At 42.6% G+C, this 20,471-nt stretch overlaps 1 protein-coding gene across 1 annotated transcript in view; it reads left to right on the top strand.

The window, feature by feature from the left end:
- LOC140453118 (Golgi-associated kinase 1A-like) overlaps positions 1 to 19,072 on the top strand; it is a 37,134-nt gene extending 18,062 nt beyond the window's left edge. The window contains exons 3-5 of the mRNA XM_072547524.1: positions 2,461 to 3,826; positions 14,803 to 14,876; positions 18,388 to 19,072. Of these exons, the coding sequence (XP_072403625.1) occupies positions 2,774 to 3,826; positions 14,803 to 14,876; positions 18,388 to 18,592 (1,332 nt within the window). The 5' untranslated portion in view covers positions 2,461 to 2,773 and the 3' untranslated portion in view covers positions 18,593 to 19,072. The remainder of the gene's footprint in view (positions 1 to 2,460; positions 3,827 to 14,802; positions 14,877 to 18,387) is intronic.
- The last annotated feature ends 1,399 nt before the right edge of the window (positions 19,073 to 20,471 follow it).

The following is a 20,471-nucleotide window of genomic DNA, read 5'->3' as shown; positions in this document are numbered from 1 at the left end:
GATCAGCTCTCTGAAAGCTTATGGTTTCAAATCAACCTTTAGACTATAAACTGGTGTCATCTGACTTCTGAATATATACTTCACACTGATATGAAATTCCCTAAACCAGTGTATATACCACTCCTGCGTCAAATACCCTAAAGCTATGTTTACAATAGAACAATAAGCCTGTGTCAACATCTCACCAAATGTGTGAAAAAGCAAATACATCCCTCTGATATAAAATACCATAAAACTGTGCATAACTGACACTTACAAAATACCACAAAACAACATCTAAATCAAGTTAATGTGAAAGACATGAACATCAGATCAATGTCAACAACGTTAAAAATTTGTACATTATACCACCATAGAATATCATAAAACACATTGAATACATCACACTGATACAGATAACTGCAAAATATTGCATGTATCACAACGATCAAATCCTGTAAAACCATAAATACACTGCACTGACAGCAAACTGGAGTAATATACCTGTTTGCTCCAGGAAAGTCCTACCTTGAGGCTAAGATTTCAGTTTGTGGTCAGAACCTGTCAGCAAATATGATTTATATTGATAGCACACTACTTCGGCTGTCAAGATTGATGATGAGAGGGGATGCAAGAGTTAGCAAACTAAGAGTAGCCTTCGGGTAACTTTGATTTCAGTACAGAGCAAAGCGAAGGAAGTCTAGCTAGCTAACTGAAAGCTTACAAAGTTAAAAATCACACAAAACACCAGTACATAGTCCAACAGGTTTAGTTGGAAGCTCTCAAATAAACCTGTTGGACTGTAACCTGGTGTTTTGTGTGATTTTAAATTTTGTCTACCCCAGTCCAACAGCAGCACCTCCAAGTCATGAAAATCTACAAGTCCTCTCTGCTGGACTCACCGACAACCTGCACTGTTTACCTGCATCATGCCACATCCATTTGAGCTGCTCATGGATCAGGTGGCAGGACTAAATACCAGGCACTCTGCTGTTCACCTGAGGTGGTATGTCTGGTATTCAAACCATCACGACTGAGTTGGGCTGGTCATGGAGCCAGAATATTTGAAACACATGTGCCGAAGTGAATCCCTCTGCGGAGAGCCTGGGTGTGGAGGTGTACTCTCAAGGGACTTTGAGGAAGCGTTGCAAGAAGACTTTGAAAGCTTCGCTGAGGTGTTTCGTTTAAAGCTCAAGTCACTCAGAATCATACTGGGACCTCCTTCGGAAGCAGCGGCAGAGGAAAAGCATGAGGTTTAATGAAACTTTGAGGCAGCAACTTATCTGAATCTCAGTCACCTTGGATATCCAGTCATATTTGCCTCAGGCCTGGGTACTTACCCACCAGTACCTCAAACAAGCCCAGTAATGGACATGGACATCTTTACCTTGAAGGACAAACAAGATCAAATATAACAACTTACATCAGACGAAGAGAAACTACTGGGGAAACATTTATACAACATACTGATAGGAAATACTATAAAATGTAAATATATCACACCAATATAAATGAGTAGAAAAAGTGTATACATCACATTGACGTCGATCACCATCTATATTTTACACACAACAAAAATAAGTGAAACAGCATATACATCACACCAGTTTGAAATGGTATGAAACAATGAATAAGTCAGGAGAAGCTGAGGACTGCAGTTGCTGGAGAAAATGAGGACTGCAGATTCTGATGAAGGGCTTATGCCCAAAACATCGATTTTCCTGCTTCTCGATGCTGTCTGACCTGCTGTGCTTTTCCAGCACCACACTCTCCACAATGAATAAATCACACAGATTGAAAAATGCTGAAAAACAGCACCTAAATCACGCTGATATAAAATAGCATAAAACAGTAAATGTCAGACTGAAATGTCATCGAATATTACATCCATCATGTTGGTAACAAATACCACAGAACTATGCATACATCACACTGTTCATGTACATTGCCAGTATAAGGTATGGAGATTAGTTGGCTGGTTAGAGTGTGGTTCTGAAGGACACACACAGTGAGTGTTCAATCTCTGGAGGCATGTCCTGTTACGTTTCTCCATGCTTGATGCTGATTAGCACTCCATAAGCTACATAACTAGTTCCTAACAAAGGGAATCTGTATGGTCACTTGTGGACTATAGCTAATTATTGTCAATGTAAAACGGTGTACACAGCCCATCCATACAGAATGCTTCAAAACATTCATAAAATAAATGAAACAGAGCAAGCACCATCATCTGTAAAACAGTTTAGAAATCACACTGACATAAGATATCATAAAACCAAATGTATGCACTGTACGAATTATAATCAGAATATTACACTGATATAAAGTAGACCTGTAAATAATCTTGAAGAAAGAGCAAACTCCTCCCTAATGTTGAATTGCTTCATACAGTTTGAAGTTAGATTCACCCGCAATAAATTTAAGGCTGCAATCAGCTTTTGGGGCTTTAATAATATGTCAAGTGAATTTTATCTTTTGCAGTTTTCATCATCGTCTGAACCCCTTGGTGAGATGTTAACGGCATGCAGCTCCCAACCATTCATTATTCTATATATAAAAACATCTGAGCTCCTCAACTGGGTCACCGCCTTTAAGAACTCCCAAATATTCATTACTGTACATTGAATGCAGGAGTTAAGTTTAACTAATGAAGAGTGAAATGCAGCAGCAGGCAAAATTGTAGAAAGTCTTGACTCTTGAAAGCTTTTTTTCCCGAGTGTACTGGAAGAGCTTCAGGCAATTTAAGAAACTGCACCACTTTCTCTATGCCTTTGGGTTACCTGAGAGTGACAAGATGAGGCTGAATAAAAAGAAAGTGCTTTTATTTTTTAGCCTTCTTGGATCTGTGTACCTTCTGCTATATACAAGACAAAGCCTGGATGTTCATTCAGCAGCAATGGACAGCAAATCCTATATTCAGGGAACTGAGCAGCTTTATACAAGAACAAGAGAGCACAAGGAAAGTGCTGTCCATCCCAGCGTTTTGCAACAGCAGAGAAAACACAAATGGAAGGATTTTTTTCTTCTGGACTCTGTTCAGATTATGGAGTCAAACCTTGATCAAAAGGCTGCCAAAGCCAGGCTGGTCAGAAAGTCAAAAAGCAAAGGTGGTACAAAGTGGTTAGGAGAGGACAATGAAATAGTGGGTGCTCCACGAGATGATGTGGAGACAGACACCATTCAGAAATCAGCCAAAAAGAATAATGTGACTTCCCCAAAGAAACAAGAGGCGAAGAAGGTGAAAGAAGCAAAGAAACCAGCCAAAACATACTTGGAATGTCCTCAGCTTGGCGGGTTGCACCCAAAGGATTTCCTCAGGTGGCCAGCCTTGAAGAAACCCATCACTTGGTTCAGTCAGAGGGACAAGAGACTGGTAAAGCTCCTGGCACAGGGCTTTGTTCAGAAGGTTGACCACTTCACCAGAGGGGAGGAGATGGCCCGTGTTGTTCTGAGCATTGACAGCTCCCGTCCTCTGGAGGGCAGCAGAGACCACTGTAGAGCAGGAGTTTGCGGTATTGTGAAGGAGATGAGTGACCTGAGGGAAGTTGCTGCTTTTCACCTGGACAGGATTCTGGGCCTCGGCATCAGTCAGCCAGTGGTCACACGACGCCTGCAGTGCCCCCTGCTGCCAGCAAAATACACCGACGGATCTGCCAAGCCAGTCGTGTGGTGGGACCCACAAATCTCTCTACCCCCAGGCACTAGCTTGCACCTAGACACTTACCTCTTCAACGTGGCACAGTTCCCAAGCATTTTCAGGCAGTGCGGCATACAGCAAGATGAAATATGTTTCAGAGACAACAGCCCAGAGCTCAAGAAGCTGAAATTGTTGGACTATTTCTTCCAGGTAATTCGGGGTCAAAGGTACTTTTAGTTTTCCATGACAATGTGCTGATCCAAATCAGGAAGATTTCATTTAGTTTCAAGGAGGAAGGGTGTATTGGGCTTGAACTGGGGGAGTGGGAGGTGGGAGGGGGTGGTGGGTTGGTTGGGGGTGGGGGGTGGGGGATCGGTGGGGGGATGGGGGTGGGGGGTGGGGGGTGGGTGCAGAGCATATTTTCCAAATTTTTTCCAGCCAGATTTTAGAAGTCAGCTTCTTCCAAAAGGCAATTGGGGATGGTCAATAAATGATGGCCCTATCATCCCTGAACACATTTTGTAAAGTAATTCAGTCAGAACACAGTTCTCTTGAGCATAGAGGGTCATAAGGTAATCCAGTCAAGGTGTTTAAAATGTTAAAAAGGATTTTATTAGATTGTTAGGGAGAAATTATTTCGTCTAATAGGGGAATTAAAAACAAAGAGACATAATCAAATTTGGGCACAACCTACAAGGGAAACAGAAGTTTAAAATCTATGGACTATGGAGGTTTAAAGACTGACATTTTTTATTTTAATTCTTTCATGGAGCCATGGGTGTCACTGACTGGCCAGCATTTATTGCCCATCCCTTGTTGCCCTTGAGAAGGTGGTGGTGAGCTGCCATCTTGAACCGCTGCAGTCCACCTGCTGTGGGGAGGGAATTCTGGGATTTTGATCTAGAAACAGTGAAGGAACATCAATATATTTCCAAGTCAGGATAGTGAGTGGCTTGGCAGGGAACACAGTGAGGGTGATTTTGATTGACTGTTATTAGGTTTGAGGTATACTTAGCAAAAGTAGAAAGTGGAACTGAGCTGCAAGATGATGGGGGAGACTTTGAAGGGCTGAATGGCCTACTCCAGTTCTCTACAATTGTTTTGCTTTCTTTCCGTGTCATTTTCTATTTGGATTTCCTGAGAATAGAAAACGGGAAGGGGCTCGGGTCTCCTGATCCCACATTCTTCCAAAACCACATTGTGATCCAATGTGAAAGGATCACATTGCACTCACTACAGGGCAGAGTGAGGGCTTCTTGTTATCTCTTCTCCTCATCCTCAACTTCCTGCTGTTCCTCCTCCCATTAGACGATGTACCACACCCCCTTCAAAGGCAGGGAAGGAGATTTCAGGTTCAGAACCTGGATTGGCCCGGGTTATGTCAGGGATGGTATCCTGATGCTTTCCAGTGCTGTCCAGCGTCAAAAGTTCACATCTCAGATCCCAGTCTGGCAGTAATAAGAAAAAGCAGTTCCACGGAACTGTGCCTCCTTGTGATGGTCAAATGGCTTCTTAGTACTTACAGTCCAGGCTGAGTTGGAAGTGCGGCTGGCCCTGACAAGATGGTCACCAACATGAGCCATTATTTTCCAGGACAGGGGGGTGATGGAGAAATCATTGAGATGGTGCTGGAAGAAATATCTCCAAGAGACACTGGCTTCACCTTTGGAAGTTGTTGAGAAATGATTACTAACACGTACAATGTGACCAATTAAAATGTTTCTCACCTTTCTGCTTGACTCTCATTTGCTTTCATCCTTTCCTCCCCATCATTTTTTCTTCATCATTCCTCTCCCTTCCTTTTCCTTACCCCTTTCACCATTCTCTCATTCTCTTCCTCTCTCTCTCTCTATCAGACTCACCTTCCTCTTTCTCTCTGTCCCCATCTCTTACTTTTCCCTCTTTCCTCATTCTCCCCTCTGCCACTTTTTTTGTGGCACTTCTTTATCTCCTCCACTATCTCTATTTCCTCCTGTTGAGGGTTTACACTGTGAGATTACTTTGGAAGTTAAGGGCCATTACGTATTGTTAGTGAGAACCTGTACTTGCTAATCATGGAAAATGTTACTTGCAAAATAGTTTTTCCAGTTTTTCCTTCAGTTTGACTGTTGTTATATGGATCCCGGAATTTGTAACATATTGATCATCCCAGGATTTATCAATAAGACCTTGCAATCAGCAAGATTTCAGGGATTAATGACAGCACAAATATTTCCAGAGGGTTTTCAAAGATTTCAGATACTTAATCCTGCTAATTTTAGTCATTGTAAGGAGTTATTACAACTTCAGGCTGAATGAGGTACAATGGCATATTCCAAATATTTGCCAGCCAAATTAGAAATTTTGGACAAATTCTTGGATTTTATCTCCACGGTATCTTCACAAAATTCCCAACAGAACAAAATATCGTGATTATTTTAATGTATTTGATTAACTGGATTTGATTTAATTTGGAAAGGCAAGGGATAGTCAACATGGCCTTGTGCATGGGAAACATGTCTCATTAAATTGATTGAGTTTTTTAAAGAAGTGACAAAAATGATTGATGAAGGCAGAGCAGTGACGTGGTCTACGTGGACTTCAGCAAAGCGTTTGACAAGGTTCCACATGATAGACTGGTTAGTAAGGTTAGATCATATGGGATCTAGGGGCAGCTAGCCAATAAGATACAAAATTAACTTGAAGTTAGGAGGCAGAAAATGATGGGAGAAAGTTGCTTTTTGGACTGGAATCCTGTGACTAGCGGTGTGTCGCGGGGATCAGTGCTGGGTCCACCGCTTTTTGTTACTTATATACATGACTTGGATATGAATAAAGAAGGTATGGTTAGTAAATTTGCAGTTGACACCAAAATAGGTGGTGTGGTGGACAGTGAAGAAGGTTATCTCAGAGTAAATAGAATCTTGGTCAGATGGGCCAAAGGACTGAGGAATGGCACTTGGAGGTTAATTTAAGTAAATGTAAGGTAAAACAAACCAGAGCAGGATTTACATATTTAATGGTTGGGCCCTGGGGCTTGTACATAAATACCTAGGGGTGCAGGTGCATAGTTCCTTTGAAATGGAGCCCCAGGTACATAGGATAGTGAAGAAAGCATTTGGTATGCTCGTCTTTATTGGTCAGAACATTGAGTATAGGAGTTGGGAGATCATGTTGGAGTTGTACAGGACATCGGTGAGGCCACTTTTAGAATATTGATTACAATTCTGGTTTCCCTTCTACAGGAACAATGTTGTGAAAGTTGAAAGGGTGCAGAAAAATTTATAAGGATGTTGCCTGGGTTGGAGAGTCTGAGCTATAGGGAGAGGCTGAATAGGCTGGGTCTGTTTTTCTCTAGAGCGTTAGAGGCTGAGAGGTGACCTTATAGAGGTTTATAAAATCTTGAGGAGCATAGATGGGGTGAATAGCTAAGGTCGTTTTCCTAGGATGGGGAAATCCAAAGCTAAATAGTTTTACGTTGTGGGGGAAAGATTTAAAAAAGGACCTGAGGGGTAATTTTTTCACAGAGGGTGGTGCATGTGTGGAACGAGCTGTCAGAGGAAGTGGTGCAGGCTGGTACAATTACAGCTGTTAAAAGGCATCTAGATGGGTACATGATTAGGAAGGGTTTAGAGGGATATGGATCAAGTGCTGGCAAATGGGACTATGTCAGATAGGAATATCTGGTCATTATGGATGAGTTGGGCCAAAGGGCCTGTTTCTATGTGATGTAACACTATGACTCCATGCTAGGTGCAAGATTTGGGGTCTGCTAAAATCCACTGGATTACGCACCCCAAGGCCTGACGATGTTGATTGCTGGGAATGATTGAGAATAGTCTAGCTGCCCCTGCCATCTGGATCGTGGACACTCAGCCTTCTTTGCTGTAAGGAGGACAATCACAAGCTGACTGGTCTCGCTGTATACGTTAAAGTCCTTAATTCCCAGTATCCCCCTGGTCGATCTCATTTGCACCTTTCCAAATCCCCCACATCATTCATAAAATGTGATGCGCAGAATTGAATACAGGGCTTCAGTTGATGCTGAGCCTATGGTTTGTAAATTCTAGTTCTCAAAATCAAAATTTAATGACCAAACCTGACCATTTTCAATAAATACTTTAACAAATAGGAATCAAGTATTTCGGCTTCCAAGTTCTTGTGTAACATTGTCAATAGGCTAACCCATAGGTGGAATTGACTATTCCTGGGTGATACTGAACAGGAGGTGAAGCTGTTTTGAAACTTTGAAATCCTGTCTAGTTTGTCTCGTGTTCCTCCCTGCTCAGAATTCTTTATGTATTGGTCTCACCTACTGCCTGCACATCTTTCGAAGCTGCAGCATCAATCATTCATGTTCTATTCATGTGACTCCCCTCACCCCTGATCCCACTCCCCCCACCCCCCCTCCCCGGGTGTCACCAGAAATAGTAGGTATTGTGGAAGGAGTATCTTAACTTCAGGAGAGCATTGAGTAAATACATCACACACATCACTCTCAGGCAGGCATAATTCTTTATCTGAGGCCACCAATAAATTGTGGTTGTCAGAACCTGCCTGTTATGTTGGAGAAATATTACTTATTGCAGGCAATTTTCCCACAGATTTACAAGTGAAGTCGCTGATTTGAAATCATGTTGGTTTACAAGTTGTATTTATGATGGCAAAATCCCCAATATTTTAGTGGATAGGACTTTTTAGCATGGTATTTTTGCTGCTGCTTTTCAAGTCTTCTATTTCTTCCATTTATTCTACTCCTTGCCTCTGCACCACCCAATATTTATCGCAAGGTTCTCATGTGCTATCTGTCCACAGACCTCCCGAACATCCATGTATTCTCCATCCCTCGCGTTGCCTTTGATGGTTTCTGTTAGCTCTTTGAAAAGGCTGATGAGTTTGATTAATTGGAATTTTCTGGAAGTGAAGGCTATCTTTTTTAATGCTGCTCCCTGGCCACCTCATTTGTTGTGGTGTTTCATGTTGTCAGCAGGAGGCGCTGTTAGTGGCTGTATGCTTGAGTATGGGGCATCAAGTAGTCAGGACCTCAGCATGGAGCTGAGCTGAGCTACTCAGAGCGAGCCTGTGTCTCTTCAAAGGCAGGGAGGTGGAGCTGTCAATTTTGGGCTGAACCTGGTGTTGGAAATGGTTAGACTAGAGTGCCTGACCTTCAGAAAAAATTGAAACAGGGCAAGAGGGGGAGGCCTGACAGTTCTCCAGCTTAGCACTGGAGGCCTTGACGCAGGAGGGTAACAGCAGGAAACAGTGGGGATAGTGCAATGACAGTGGAGCAGATAGCCATCACCGTCAATGCCAGCAGCACTGCAAGAGGTTCAGTGATAAGTACTGGAGGTGATTGGGAACATGTTCAAATATCATATCCTACACCACAATCACTAGCTTCACACACTGTTCATTCTGCACTGCCCTTTATATCACTCACTGACATTCAGGATGTCACCTCACTCTCATACACTTGGTGCAGCTGCAAGTCTCAAACCCACACTCACAGCCCGGTCCACATGCACTGCCAGCTATTCAGCAACAGCAGCCTCATCGGCCAAACGCATGACTATGCCCTCAATGACACACTTTTGCACGGAAAAAGATAGGCAGCAGCAGCTACACCAGTGGGTGACAGGCATGTCGTGTAGGAGATGTTGCTGACCAGTACTGGCAACTGTTGTGACAGAGGCTATCATTCAGGCCAAAGATGACGTTATGTTCCTCACTAAAATTCAAGCTTCTCGTATCTTACTTGGTCTGTGCCCACTGTCTCTGCTGATTTATAATCTGCCCGTGCTGTCAGTTTCACTCGTAGATTTCCTCTCACCGCTCCCTTATCCTTGTACCTTTATCCTGTCAGATATCCACGAACTGCAGTCCAACAGCTATAATCAAACAGAACAAGATGGAAGAGGAGGGAAACGGTGATAGAGAAGGGCCACTGTCACTCATTCTCACAGCAACAGCCATCAATCTTAGAATCACACACAGGTTACAGAATAGAAGGAGCCTAGTCAGCTCATTATTTTTATGCAGCTCACTCTGTCTTCCTCCCCCATTCTTTCCCCAGAACCCTGCAGTTTATTTTCTCCTCAGATAATTATCCATTTCTCTTTTGAAAGCCATGATTAGATCTGCCTTCACGGCACTCTCTGGCAGCAGTGCATTCTCGATCCTAATGACTTGCTGCACAAAATTCACTGCATTTGCCAATCATCATGAAATGTTTGCTCAGCTTAGACACTGACACGCTATTTTAAAGGCTGTATCTTACAGGTGGATTCTATCTACAGTGAGAGTGGTCTACAGGCAGGGCACAGTCAAGGAAAGAATAGATGCCAGCTCACTGGAGGGTGAGGTTGCAATCACGTGTGTCCAGAAGAGGAAGTCTATGAGATGGCCTAAGATCAAGGCTGATGTTATGTGCATTCTTGGCCTGCTCAACAGCCTGCAGTTCATTGTCAACATCAGCCTGAGAGCAGAGCCAAGAGCTTATTCTGCCCAAAGTGGAACTGATGAACAATACAATTCCCACATAATGCAGCTTATGCTTCAGAATCCATTGTAGCTCAAGCAGAAGGTACTCAATGTCTGAGTACTACAGGAGGAGCTCAGGCTAACTGCGCTGGTTCAGCTGGTTGCTCTGAATACTCAGACTGCTAACATACATACTGTGGATAGCAGTTTTCAATAGGATTTGTAAAGGTTTCACAGTATTCCATTTGGAGGGATATGGGCCAGGAGCAGGCAAGTGGACTAGTTTAGTTTGGCACGGACTGGTTGGACCAATGGCTCTATTTCCATGCTCGATGACTGTGGGATATGTTGTTGATCTGGAGTCCTCCTAAAGTGGTCGGTGGTCTCCCTAAGTAGATCTAGTGGGATCCTCCTGCATTTGACGGCCTGTATAGTGTGGAAACTTGAGGAAGAGCCTGGTGACCTACATGGCGGAAGAAGTAACAGCCTTTGCATTTGGCTTGACAATGCATTGGACCTAATGTGGAATCGCATTAGACAATCTGATTGAAACATTGATATTAGATTTAAATGTCGTGACCACAGGTACAAAATGTTGGTGACTTTAAATGAATCCAAGTCCTGGAACTAATTACAGCTTGTAATGCACAATTGCAAATGTTTATAGAAACAAAATGTTTATGGTTAAAAAAAGGAATCAGGCATTTAAACAATGTGAAATTGGCTCCTCTCCAACAGCCTTTGATGCTAGACAATCGTCTCTCCATGCTCTAATATGGTAGAACAGTAGGGGCCAAGTATTCCCTGAAGGATGGTTTTGTTATTCCTGCTTTAGTGCTTTATTTTCTCCCATGCTTCACATAATCTGGCCGCACAGAAGTCTGCTCCAAAATGACAATGTGTGTGACGAAGATTAGTCACCATTTTCTTACAATAGTTTTCCAAATGGCCAGAAAGGTCAGAGTGCATGGGATCCAAGGCAAATGGCCCATTGGACGCAAATTAGAGTCATTGAGTCATTGAGCTGTACAGCACAGAAACAGACCCTTTGGTCCAACACGTCTATGCCGACCAGATATCCTAAATTAATCTAGTCCCATTTGCCAGCACATGACCCATATCCCTCCAAACCCTTCCTATTCATTTACCCATCCAGATGCCTTTTAAATGTTATAATTGTACCAGCCTCCACCACTTCCTCTGGCAGCTCATTACATACATGTACACCCTCTGTGTGAAAAGTTGTCCCTTTTAAATCTTTGCGCTCTCACCTTAAACCTATCCTCTCTAGTTCTGGACTCACCCACCCCAGGGAAAAGACCTTAGCTGTTCACCCTATCCATGTCCCCGCATAATTTTATAAACCTCTATAAAGTCACCCCTCAGCCTCCGACGCTCCAAGGAAAACAGCCCCAGCCTATTCAGCTTCTCGCTGTAGCTCAAACCATCCAATCCTGGCAAATCCTTGCAATTCTTTTCTGAACCCTTTCAAGATTCACAACATCCTTCTGATAGCTTTTGTTTAGTTCATTCATGGGATGTGTGTGTCGTTGGCTGAGGCCAGTGTTTATTCCCTTTGACCTGGATGGTTTGCTCAGCCATTTCAGGGAGTACTCAACCACGTTGCTGTATGTCTGGAGGTCAGAAAAGAATGGGGCTGTTTTTGCCCCTAAAGGGCATTAATAGGCCAGTTTGGTATTTATGACAGCCAAGAATAATCATCAATAGATTAACTATTTATTCCAGATTTTATTTTCAATTCAAATTCTTCAAACTGCTATGAAGTCATTTGAACCCATGTCTTTGGAACATTGGTCTGGGTTTCTGGATTATGAGTCAGGTGACATTATCATTATGCCCTTGAGACCAAGAGATGGGAAGCAGACTATGATGGTACAGGGATGTTTCAATGACTGGACGCCTGTTTCTAATAGGGGCACGGTGCTGAGGACTCTTGCTGTTTGTGGTGTACGTTAACGAATTGAAAAGGTAAAGGGTCAGACAGGAAGGTGAGGTCAGACTCGAAAATTTGTAGGATGGTAAATAGTGATGAGGATAACACTCATCTCCAAGTGAACATCAATTAACTGGTCAGGTGGCAAATAGAATGGAAACGTATGAGGTAATACACTTAGGGAGGATGAACAAAGCAAGGGATTGCACTTTGAATGGTAGGACCTTCCAAAGTCCCGAAGACCATAGGGACCTTGGTGTTATATCTGTAGTTCCCTGAAGATAGCAGGGCAGATAGTTAAGGTGGTTAAGTAGACATAAAGGAATATTTGCTTTATTAGTCAAGGCATGGAATACAGAGTAAAGGAGGTCATGCTGCAACTTTATAAAAATGCTGGTTAAGCAACAACTGGGGTATCATGTGCAGTTCTGGCCACCACATTGTAGGAATGATGTGTTACCACTCAAGGGGATTTACCAGGACATTGCCTGGGCTGCAGGGTCGATGCTACGAGAAGAGATTGGATAAGCCGGATTGTTTGCTTTGGAGCATCAACGGTTGAGAGAGGAGGCGATGGAGATTATGAGGGACATAGACAGGGTGGACGGAAAGGCACTTTCTCCATTAGTAAAATGGGACAATAACAATGGGCTTGCATGTAAGATCAGCGGTAGAGGCTGGGAGAAGAGCTGAGAAGACATTTTTTTCACTCAGAGGGTGGTGGAAATCTGGAACACATTGCCTGTTGGGGTAGTTGAACCAGAAGCTCTCGTAACATCGAGGTAGTATTTAGATATTCACCCACATTGCCATAGGCTCCCAGAGCCAAGAGCTGGAAAGTGGGATTAGTGTAGCTGGACGTTTGTTGATCCATGTGTTAATGATGGGCCAGGTGATCCTCCTTAATTTACAACTCACCACTGCCTAGTGAGTAATTCGCCATGCTGTGCATCAAAAGAACAAAAGATGGAGCCAGGATTTTCTGACATCAAGATGGGCCTGGCAAGTCTTTTTCATAGAATCAATGAATCCCTTTTTTTGTCCAATTCTACCACAAATCTCACTGTAGATCCCATTGCTCAGACTCCTTAAGGATTCTGCCCATAATCTTTATCCTAAATTACTCAGTTACTCAGATCTCCACCTTTAATTATTGATGTTACAGTGACTTCACACTAGTGAGAATAATTATCTCTGCCTTGTACTAAAACAAAAGTCAACAGGAAGACTTTGCTGCAGCCACTCTAATATACTCTTGGCTTCCTGATCCATGGTCACAACACCATCTTGGATCAACCAGATTCCGCAAAAATCCAAGCCATATTTCTCAGTCAAGTCTATGGTATGAGCAAGTTGTGCCAACATCCCGCATTCCAGGCCAACTTCAATGGGAAGGACCAAGGATTGATTTATGAACCTTGAGTTCATAGTACATAATGACTCGCAAAACTCATGCAAATTAAGTCCATATCCATAAAATTATTGCAGATAGGGAATCAAACAGCAGGAAGCTTACACCCTTACTCCAGAGCTGTCTTTATTAATCATAAGTAGTGAAATAGTCAATGATGTAAACATCATTTGATTTGTGAGGAGGAGAAAGATCTCCGGTTTTAGTTCAACAGATTGTTTGGTGAACCACTGCATCGTTCAGACTGGTGCAGACATTAATCACAATGTTCTCACAATGCAATCTTGAGTTGTCAGTCTATGCCCGCCTGATCCTGTCAACTGATAAGAGGCAGCATTGATGATGCACTCGAAGAAGGCCCACAGCCCTCAATACCCAGCTGCAGGTAGGCCATCTGGAGGTCATGAGAGATGATATTGAGACTGTGAGATACTTTTCTGAGATAAACACATTTTCGTATTCGACAATGTCAGAGCATCCACATAAAGGAACCACACACAGTATATTTTATGCATTGTAGCATTTCACACTTCTCAGTGTGAGCTTCTGTGCTTGCCAACAGTGCCTGCAACAATTCCAGTTTCTTTTTTAAAACAAGTAACAATTTGATGACTTCACAGAATTTAAAACAAAAATGTTGAACACAAAAGTAATGGCCTTACTCCCAATGGTTGGCATTAAACTGCTTTCAGCTCCCTGCTGGGTCATTACTTTAGCTGTAATGTCCTAAAAGCTAGTTTGAATACTTATGAGGACTGTATCTCATTACAATTGCATTACTTAAACTGGTCTGCTCTTGGCAAAGTGGTATTGAGCCAAATCGCGAGCAGCGAACCCCACAGAACAATTTTAAAAAAAACATGGCTCTAATACACCATCTTTTACACAGAATAGCAAATCTACAACATTGTTTCTATCTGAGTTGGACAGCAGCAAGCTCACAGATAGTCTCCTTCAGTTTTGTGGCTCCATTTCTACAACAGGATATGGAATCTCTTAATGAAACATTGAAAGATATGTTACACAAAGGAAGATTGAATAACAGTGTACCGAAGGCCCCATGTATACGAGTTATCAGGCTGAAATGTTAACTCTTTCTCTCTGCACATGCTAAGTGCCTCAGTGTGTAATTAGGGATTTGAACTCATACCTGTTCAGTCACAGTTTCTTGGTATTTTTGTAATAAAGGCAAAATGCTGTGGATACAGATAGTATTCTGAAACAAGCTCACAGAACACTGGGAAACCTCAACAGATCTCGGGGAGAGAAACATTTTGAGTCAGAACTGGTAATTTTCTGTGGTTTTAGCAGTGAAATATATTTATTGAATTCATTTGAAACTTTTGTTCCTTTTTTCCCCAGGACATGGAGATGATTTTGACCGGCTTTGGCAAGGGCGGGGACAGCCGTACAGTTAATTTTAATGATTTAGATTGGTAAGTGCACAAGAACAGTTCAGGTGGCACTTCGGACACAGATCTAAAAACACAATTCACACACAAAAGATATGGCCCAGAAACAAACCATTCAGTCCAACCAACCGGTGTATTTACTTAGTGAGTGTGTCCATTATTGCTGCAGAGGGATTGGTAAATCCAAGCCCATCAGTTTCTGGTTTCTAAACATCACAGCTCACAAGGAACTCTGGGCTGGCCCCTCACCACTGCAAAGGTTAGTCATAGAGTTGTAGAGATGTACAGCACAGAAACAGACCCTTTGGTCCAACTCGTCCATGTCAACAAGATATCATAAATTAATCATGGAAACAGGCCCTTCAGCCCAACACATCCACACTAACCCTTTGAAGAGTATATCACCCAAACCCATTACTCTACATTTAGCCCTAACTAATGCACCTAACCTAGGTATCCCTGAACACTATGGGCAATTTAGCATGGTCAATTCACCTAATCTGCACATCTTTGGATTGTGGGAGGAAACCGGAGCACCCGGAGGGAACCCCCGCAGATACGGGGAGAATGTGCAAACTCCACACAGACAGTTGCCCATGGCTGGAATCGAACCCGATCCCTGTGAGGCAACAGTACTAACCACTGAGTCACCGTGTCAGCTAATCTAATCCCAGTTGCCAGCATTTGGCCCACATCACTCTAAATCCTTCCTATTCATATACCCATCAAGGTGCCATTTAAATGTTATAATTGTACCAGCTTCCACCACTTCCTCTGGCAGCTCATTCCATACACGCACCACCCTCTGTGTGAAAAAGTTGCTCCTTAAGTCCTTTTTAAATCTTTCCCCTCTCACCCTAAACCTATGCCCTCTAGATTTAGACTCCCCACCCAGGGAAAAGACCATGTCTATTCACCTTATCCATGCCCCTCATGATTTTATAAACCTCAATAAAATCACCCCTCAGCCTCAGACGCTCCAGGGAAAACAGCCCCAGCCTATTCTGCCTCTCCCAAAAGCTCAAACCCTCCAATCCTGGGAAAACCCTTGCAAATCTTTTCAGAACCCCTTACACTTTGTTTAAAAGTGTAAAGGTTTGATAGTGAATCAGCAATCCCGGTTTTTATTTCTAGTCAAATCAATGGGGAGGAATGTAAAACAGACTGCTGACTCACTATCCCCTGTTCTATACTGTCACAAATATCTTACTCCCTTGGGTCCGCCTGAAAAATAGCACTTTCCTTGGAATCTCAAGAATACTGCATTTGCGATCTCTATCCGGGTATGCTTGAGGATGAATTGTTCTTGAGGTGGTCAAGAAATAATTAAATAAATAAACATATGATACAATTCATTAACATGTAGCTAGTTTCTCACCTTGCTCTTTTGATCTAGCTGTGTTGGAGAAGGGCTGGTGGGTGGAGGAAAAAGTGGAGATTTTGGAAATCCGAAAGGAAGTCTGAAACTGCTGGAAACGGGAAGTCGGCCGGCTACCGAGGGGCTAAAAAGGCAGCTCTAATGTTACAGTCTGATAGCCTTCCACTCGAATTCTGATTAACATGGCCTTCCTCCCTCTTACAAATGCTGCCAGAGCTGATAGGTTCTGGCAGTTTCTCTTCTTGCAGCAGGCTAAAAGTGAAGGAATCCTCTAGCCCATAGAGCTTTGGAAGTTCAGTCATTGAGTAAGTTCAAGACAGAGATTGTCAAATTTCTGGTTACTAGTGACAGCAAAGGGAATGGGGAATATGCTGTTGAGGTTAATTATCAGCATGACCTAGAATGGCAAAGCAGGTTCGAAGGGCTGAATGGTCTGTGTCCTATGTCCTGTGTTCCTAACTCAACTAAAATGACACTGAAAAAACAATTGCTGGAGAAACTCAGCAGGCCTGGCAGCATCTGTCAAGAGAAAGCAGAGTCAATGTTGACTCCAAAAAAGGTCTGAAGGAGAATCACTGGACCTGAAGCAGTCACTGTGCTTTCTCTAAAGAGATGATGCCAGACCTGCTGAGTTTCTCAAGTAATATCATCCATTGCTCTTAAAAGCGGAGCTGGAAAAGGCAGCGGAGCTTTTCTCGACTGGAAAAGAATGGGAAATCGTATAATCTGTGCTCTCAGCGTGTATTTTACTTTGCTGTGCTACAATGGGGAGGGCTGGATTTGAAAGCACAGAATTCTCAGAGTAACGTAGCAGAACAGAAAGTAGGTTGAGTGGAAATGAAGTTATCCTCCTCCCTCTATTATGTAAATCCAGGTTATTATAACAATGAATAATTAAAATCTCTCTGATAGTTTTCCCTGACTAAAATAGCAAATGAATTCCCTGCATCCGAGAGAACAAGCATGGGCTGTTTATGGTGGGAATTTAAAGCTATAATATTCACATAGTGAAATCTCACAGTACTGTTCACAAGCTATAATTGGCTGATGGTGTTAAATGCTTTTTGGAAAGATCAGAAAGCTATGGGAAGGAACTTGTGGATTCCTCAGGGACGGGCAGTGCTGCAGATGACTATCTGTGCTGCCTGCATTGCTTCTGTCAGTCTTAATCTGTACAGTGCTGCTTCGGTCATGCTGGCAGCAGAGCAGACTGATACCTGTCCTGTAGAATTCAGGTACGTGATTGACTTTCACCTCCTCTATGGGTAAACCTGGTTTTTAAAAGTCTTAGAATCCCTACAGTGTGGAAACAGGCCCTGGAGCCCAACAAGTCCACACCAACCCTCCGAAGAGTATCCCACCTAAACTCATTCCCCATTACTCTACTTTCACCCCTGACTAATGCACCTAACCTACACCTCCCTGAACACTATGAGCAATTTAGCTTGGTCAGTTCACACAACCTGCACATCTTTGGACTGTGGGAAGAAACCAGAGCACCTGGAGGAAATCCACACAGACACAAGGAGAATGTGCAAACTCCACACAGAGGCTGGAATTCGCCAGAGGCTGGAATCAAACCCTAGTCCCTGGAACTGCCAGGCAGCAGTGCTAACCACTGAGCCACCGTGCCTAAAGTGAATGACATTTCTTTCCATTAATAATTTTAACCATTGTGTTCAAATTTCTCCAAGCCTGCCTATCTTTGTAGTCAAGTCTACAATACCCTAAGACCTCTGCATGCCTCCAACTCTAGCCTCTTGTGAATGCTTCATTTTCCTCTTCCCTTCAGACAGCCAGGTAGCGCTCTGTGCAAATATTTTCCAAATTTCTCTCTCTCTTTCCCCCTGTGTCTGCTCCTTTACAATTCTGCTATAAACTTACCTGACAGAGTCACATCATTATTATGGTGCAGCAAGCGGCCTATTGGGCCTGCATCATTGTTTTTCATTTCTCTTTTGACTCAGTTCTTTGACTCAGCAACAGCCTTTTGTCTGGGGCCTGTCTGAGAAACGCCAGTTGCGGGTGGGGGAAGGGTGAACGTATTTAACTATGTCAAAGGTACTATACTAATACAAGTTGTGATTGTAGTGGCTCTTGTGCCTCAGTTGGCATATTTCTTTTAAAAAACATGCAATGTACTTTCATTGGCTTTAGGTTACCTCCGAACACCCTGAAGATAATTGCCTCACAGTGTCTGCCTGAGATGCTCTTACGTTCATTGCATAAAGACCAAGAATACTGGCAAAGTCAAGAACTGAGCTCCCTATTGAAACTGGCGGACAAAGTTCATAAAAGAGCGCAGGCTTTGTTAAAGTACATCCAAGAACACCAGGCAAGGCCTAAAAAGAGACTGGTCTGAAGTTCAACTAAAAGATACATGCCTGAGCCCTTGGTTAAATAATGGATGCAGTAAAGTAGCAATCTTTAAATTGAATTGAATAAAGTGTTCCTGGGAGAGATACTGGTTGACAGGCACAGAGTCAGAGCACGAAGCCTAAAGGTGGTTTTTGTCATTATTCTGGAGAGGCAGACATGGCTGAGGTACTGTTCGACCTAATCATCCCCTTGAGTGGATGAATAGGAAGATGCTCTGGTGTGAAGGAGAGATTGAAATGAGAAGATTTTCACCAATGGAATAACCTCCTCATTCGTATGAACCAGGGTAACATGCAGGCCCTCTGACATCACTGGGCTGGTTACCAGCTGAAGAAACAAATACCTTGTAACTCCAAATCTCTTATCAAAACGGAAAATATTGTTGACTGATAACAATTGTTATCACTTGTTTGTGAGTAAAGATGATGTGAAATCCACCACAATAAAGATATGCTGCTCAATCTCCTGCCTCACAGAATTCCAGTTCCCACAATATTCAAATATAATCATCTCTATTATTTTAACGGTAGTTTAAAATCCCAGTGAGGCAAATCCCAGGGAAACTACCACAAAATTAAAGGAGGTAGGAAGCATGTTTCTGCTGACGGGTGAGTTCAGAACCAGAGGGCACAGTTTAAAAAAAAGGGGTAGGCCATTTAGAACAGAGTTGAGGAGAAACTTCTTCACCCAGAGAGAGAATGCTCTGCTCTAGAAGGCAGTGGAGGCTAAGTCTCTGATACTTTCAAGAAAGAGATGGATAGAGCTCTTAAAGATAGTGGAAGAGTTATGGGGATAAGGCAGAAACAGGATACTAATTGTGGATGATCAGCCATGATCATAATGAATGGTGGTGCTGGCTCGAAGGGCCGAATGGCCTACTCCTGCACCAATTATCTATTATCTATTGTCTAAAATTGTCCAATTGAGATAACTAATGCTACCCCATGTGACCTGGTTTGCCTCCAAGTATGATCTATGTCAAAAAAAAACACAGTCAAACAATAAATATGTCTAGTTCTGAGGAAGGGTCACTCGACCCAACATGTTAACTCTGATTTCTCTCCACGCATACTGCCAGGCCTGCTGAGCTTTCCCAGCAACTTCTGTTTTTGTTTCTGATCTACAGCACCCGCAGTCCTTTCAGTTTTCATTTAGTAAATATGTCCGTATTATTCAAATTGTTCAGGACTTAGCTCCAGAAATAAACCTCACAAGAGACACTTACACACATTCAACTAAGCTGGAGTTTCCAGTGCAGAATTTTGACTTATCTGAAATGTGATTCAATGGGATTTGCAATTTTGATTTGGGAATGGCTGACAACTTCAATACAACCAGAATATTGTAACATTTGCATTTGACTCCATAATTTCCCTCTATGCATCATTTTCCTTATGAAACATTTGCTTTCTTGTTTTATTAGATCTCAATGCAAAGGGGTGTGCATCTCTGCCATAAACTCCCAAAGATTAGCTTTGAATAATTGCAGCCTGGTTACTTAACAATCAGACCTTGTGCCCTTTAATACTTATATAAAAAAAAATCAAGTCAGTCAGACCTGTAAGTGACCTCGATTACTAACTTCTAGAATGCAAACGATTACATCTTAAAGCAACCCACAAACAGTTTTGTGGCAGAATAATGTATCGCCTGTGACTGGGTATAATAATGTAAGCCAAAATGTAAAACTGGCTGCTACTACACAATAGTCAGTTTTGTGAAAATGCTGCTGATTGATGTCTACTTTAACGTTCCTTTGCTTATATAACAGCTGAGTGTCTGACTTATCGCAGACAGTACCACACCGTGATAGAGTTTCACACCAAGGCTTGATAAACATGAAGACTGACACTTGTGTAGTA

The sequence above is a fragment of the Chiloscyllium punctatum genome, chromosome 26 (assembly GCF_047496795.1).
Source record: "Chiloscyllium punctatum isolate Juve2018m chromosome 26, sChiPun1.3, whole genome shotgun sequence".
Classification (NCBI taxonomy): domain Eukaryota; kingdom Metazoa; phylum Chordata; class Chondrichthyes; order Orectolobiformes; family Hemiscylliidae; genus Chiloscyllium; species Chiloscyllium punctatum.
Note: the sequence above shows the minus strand (reverse complement) of the source record. Positions and strands in the feature narration are given on the sequence as shown.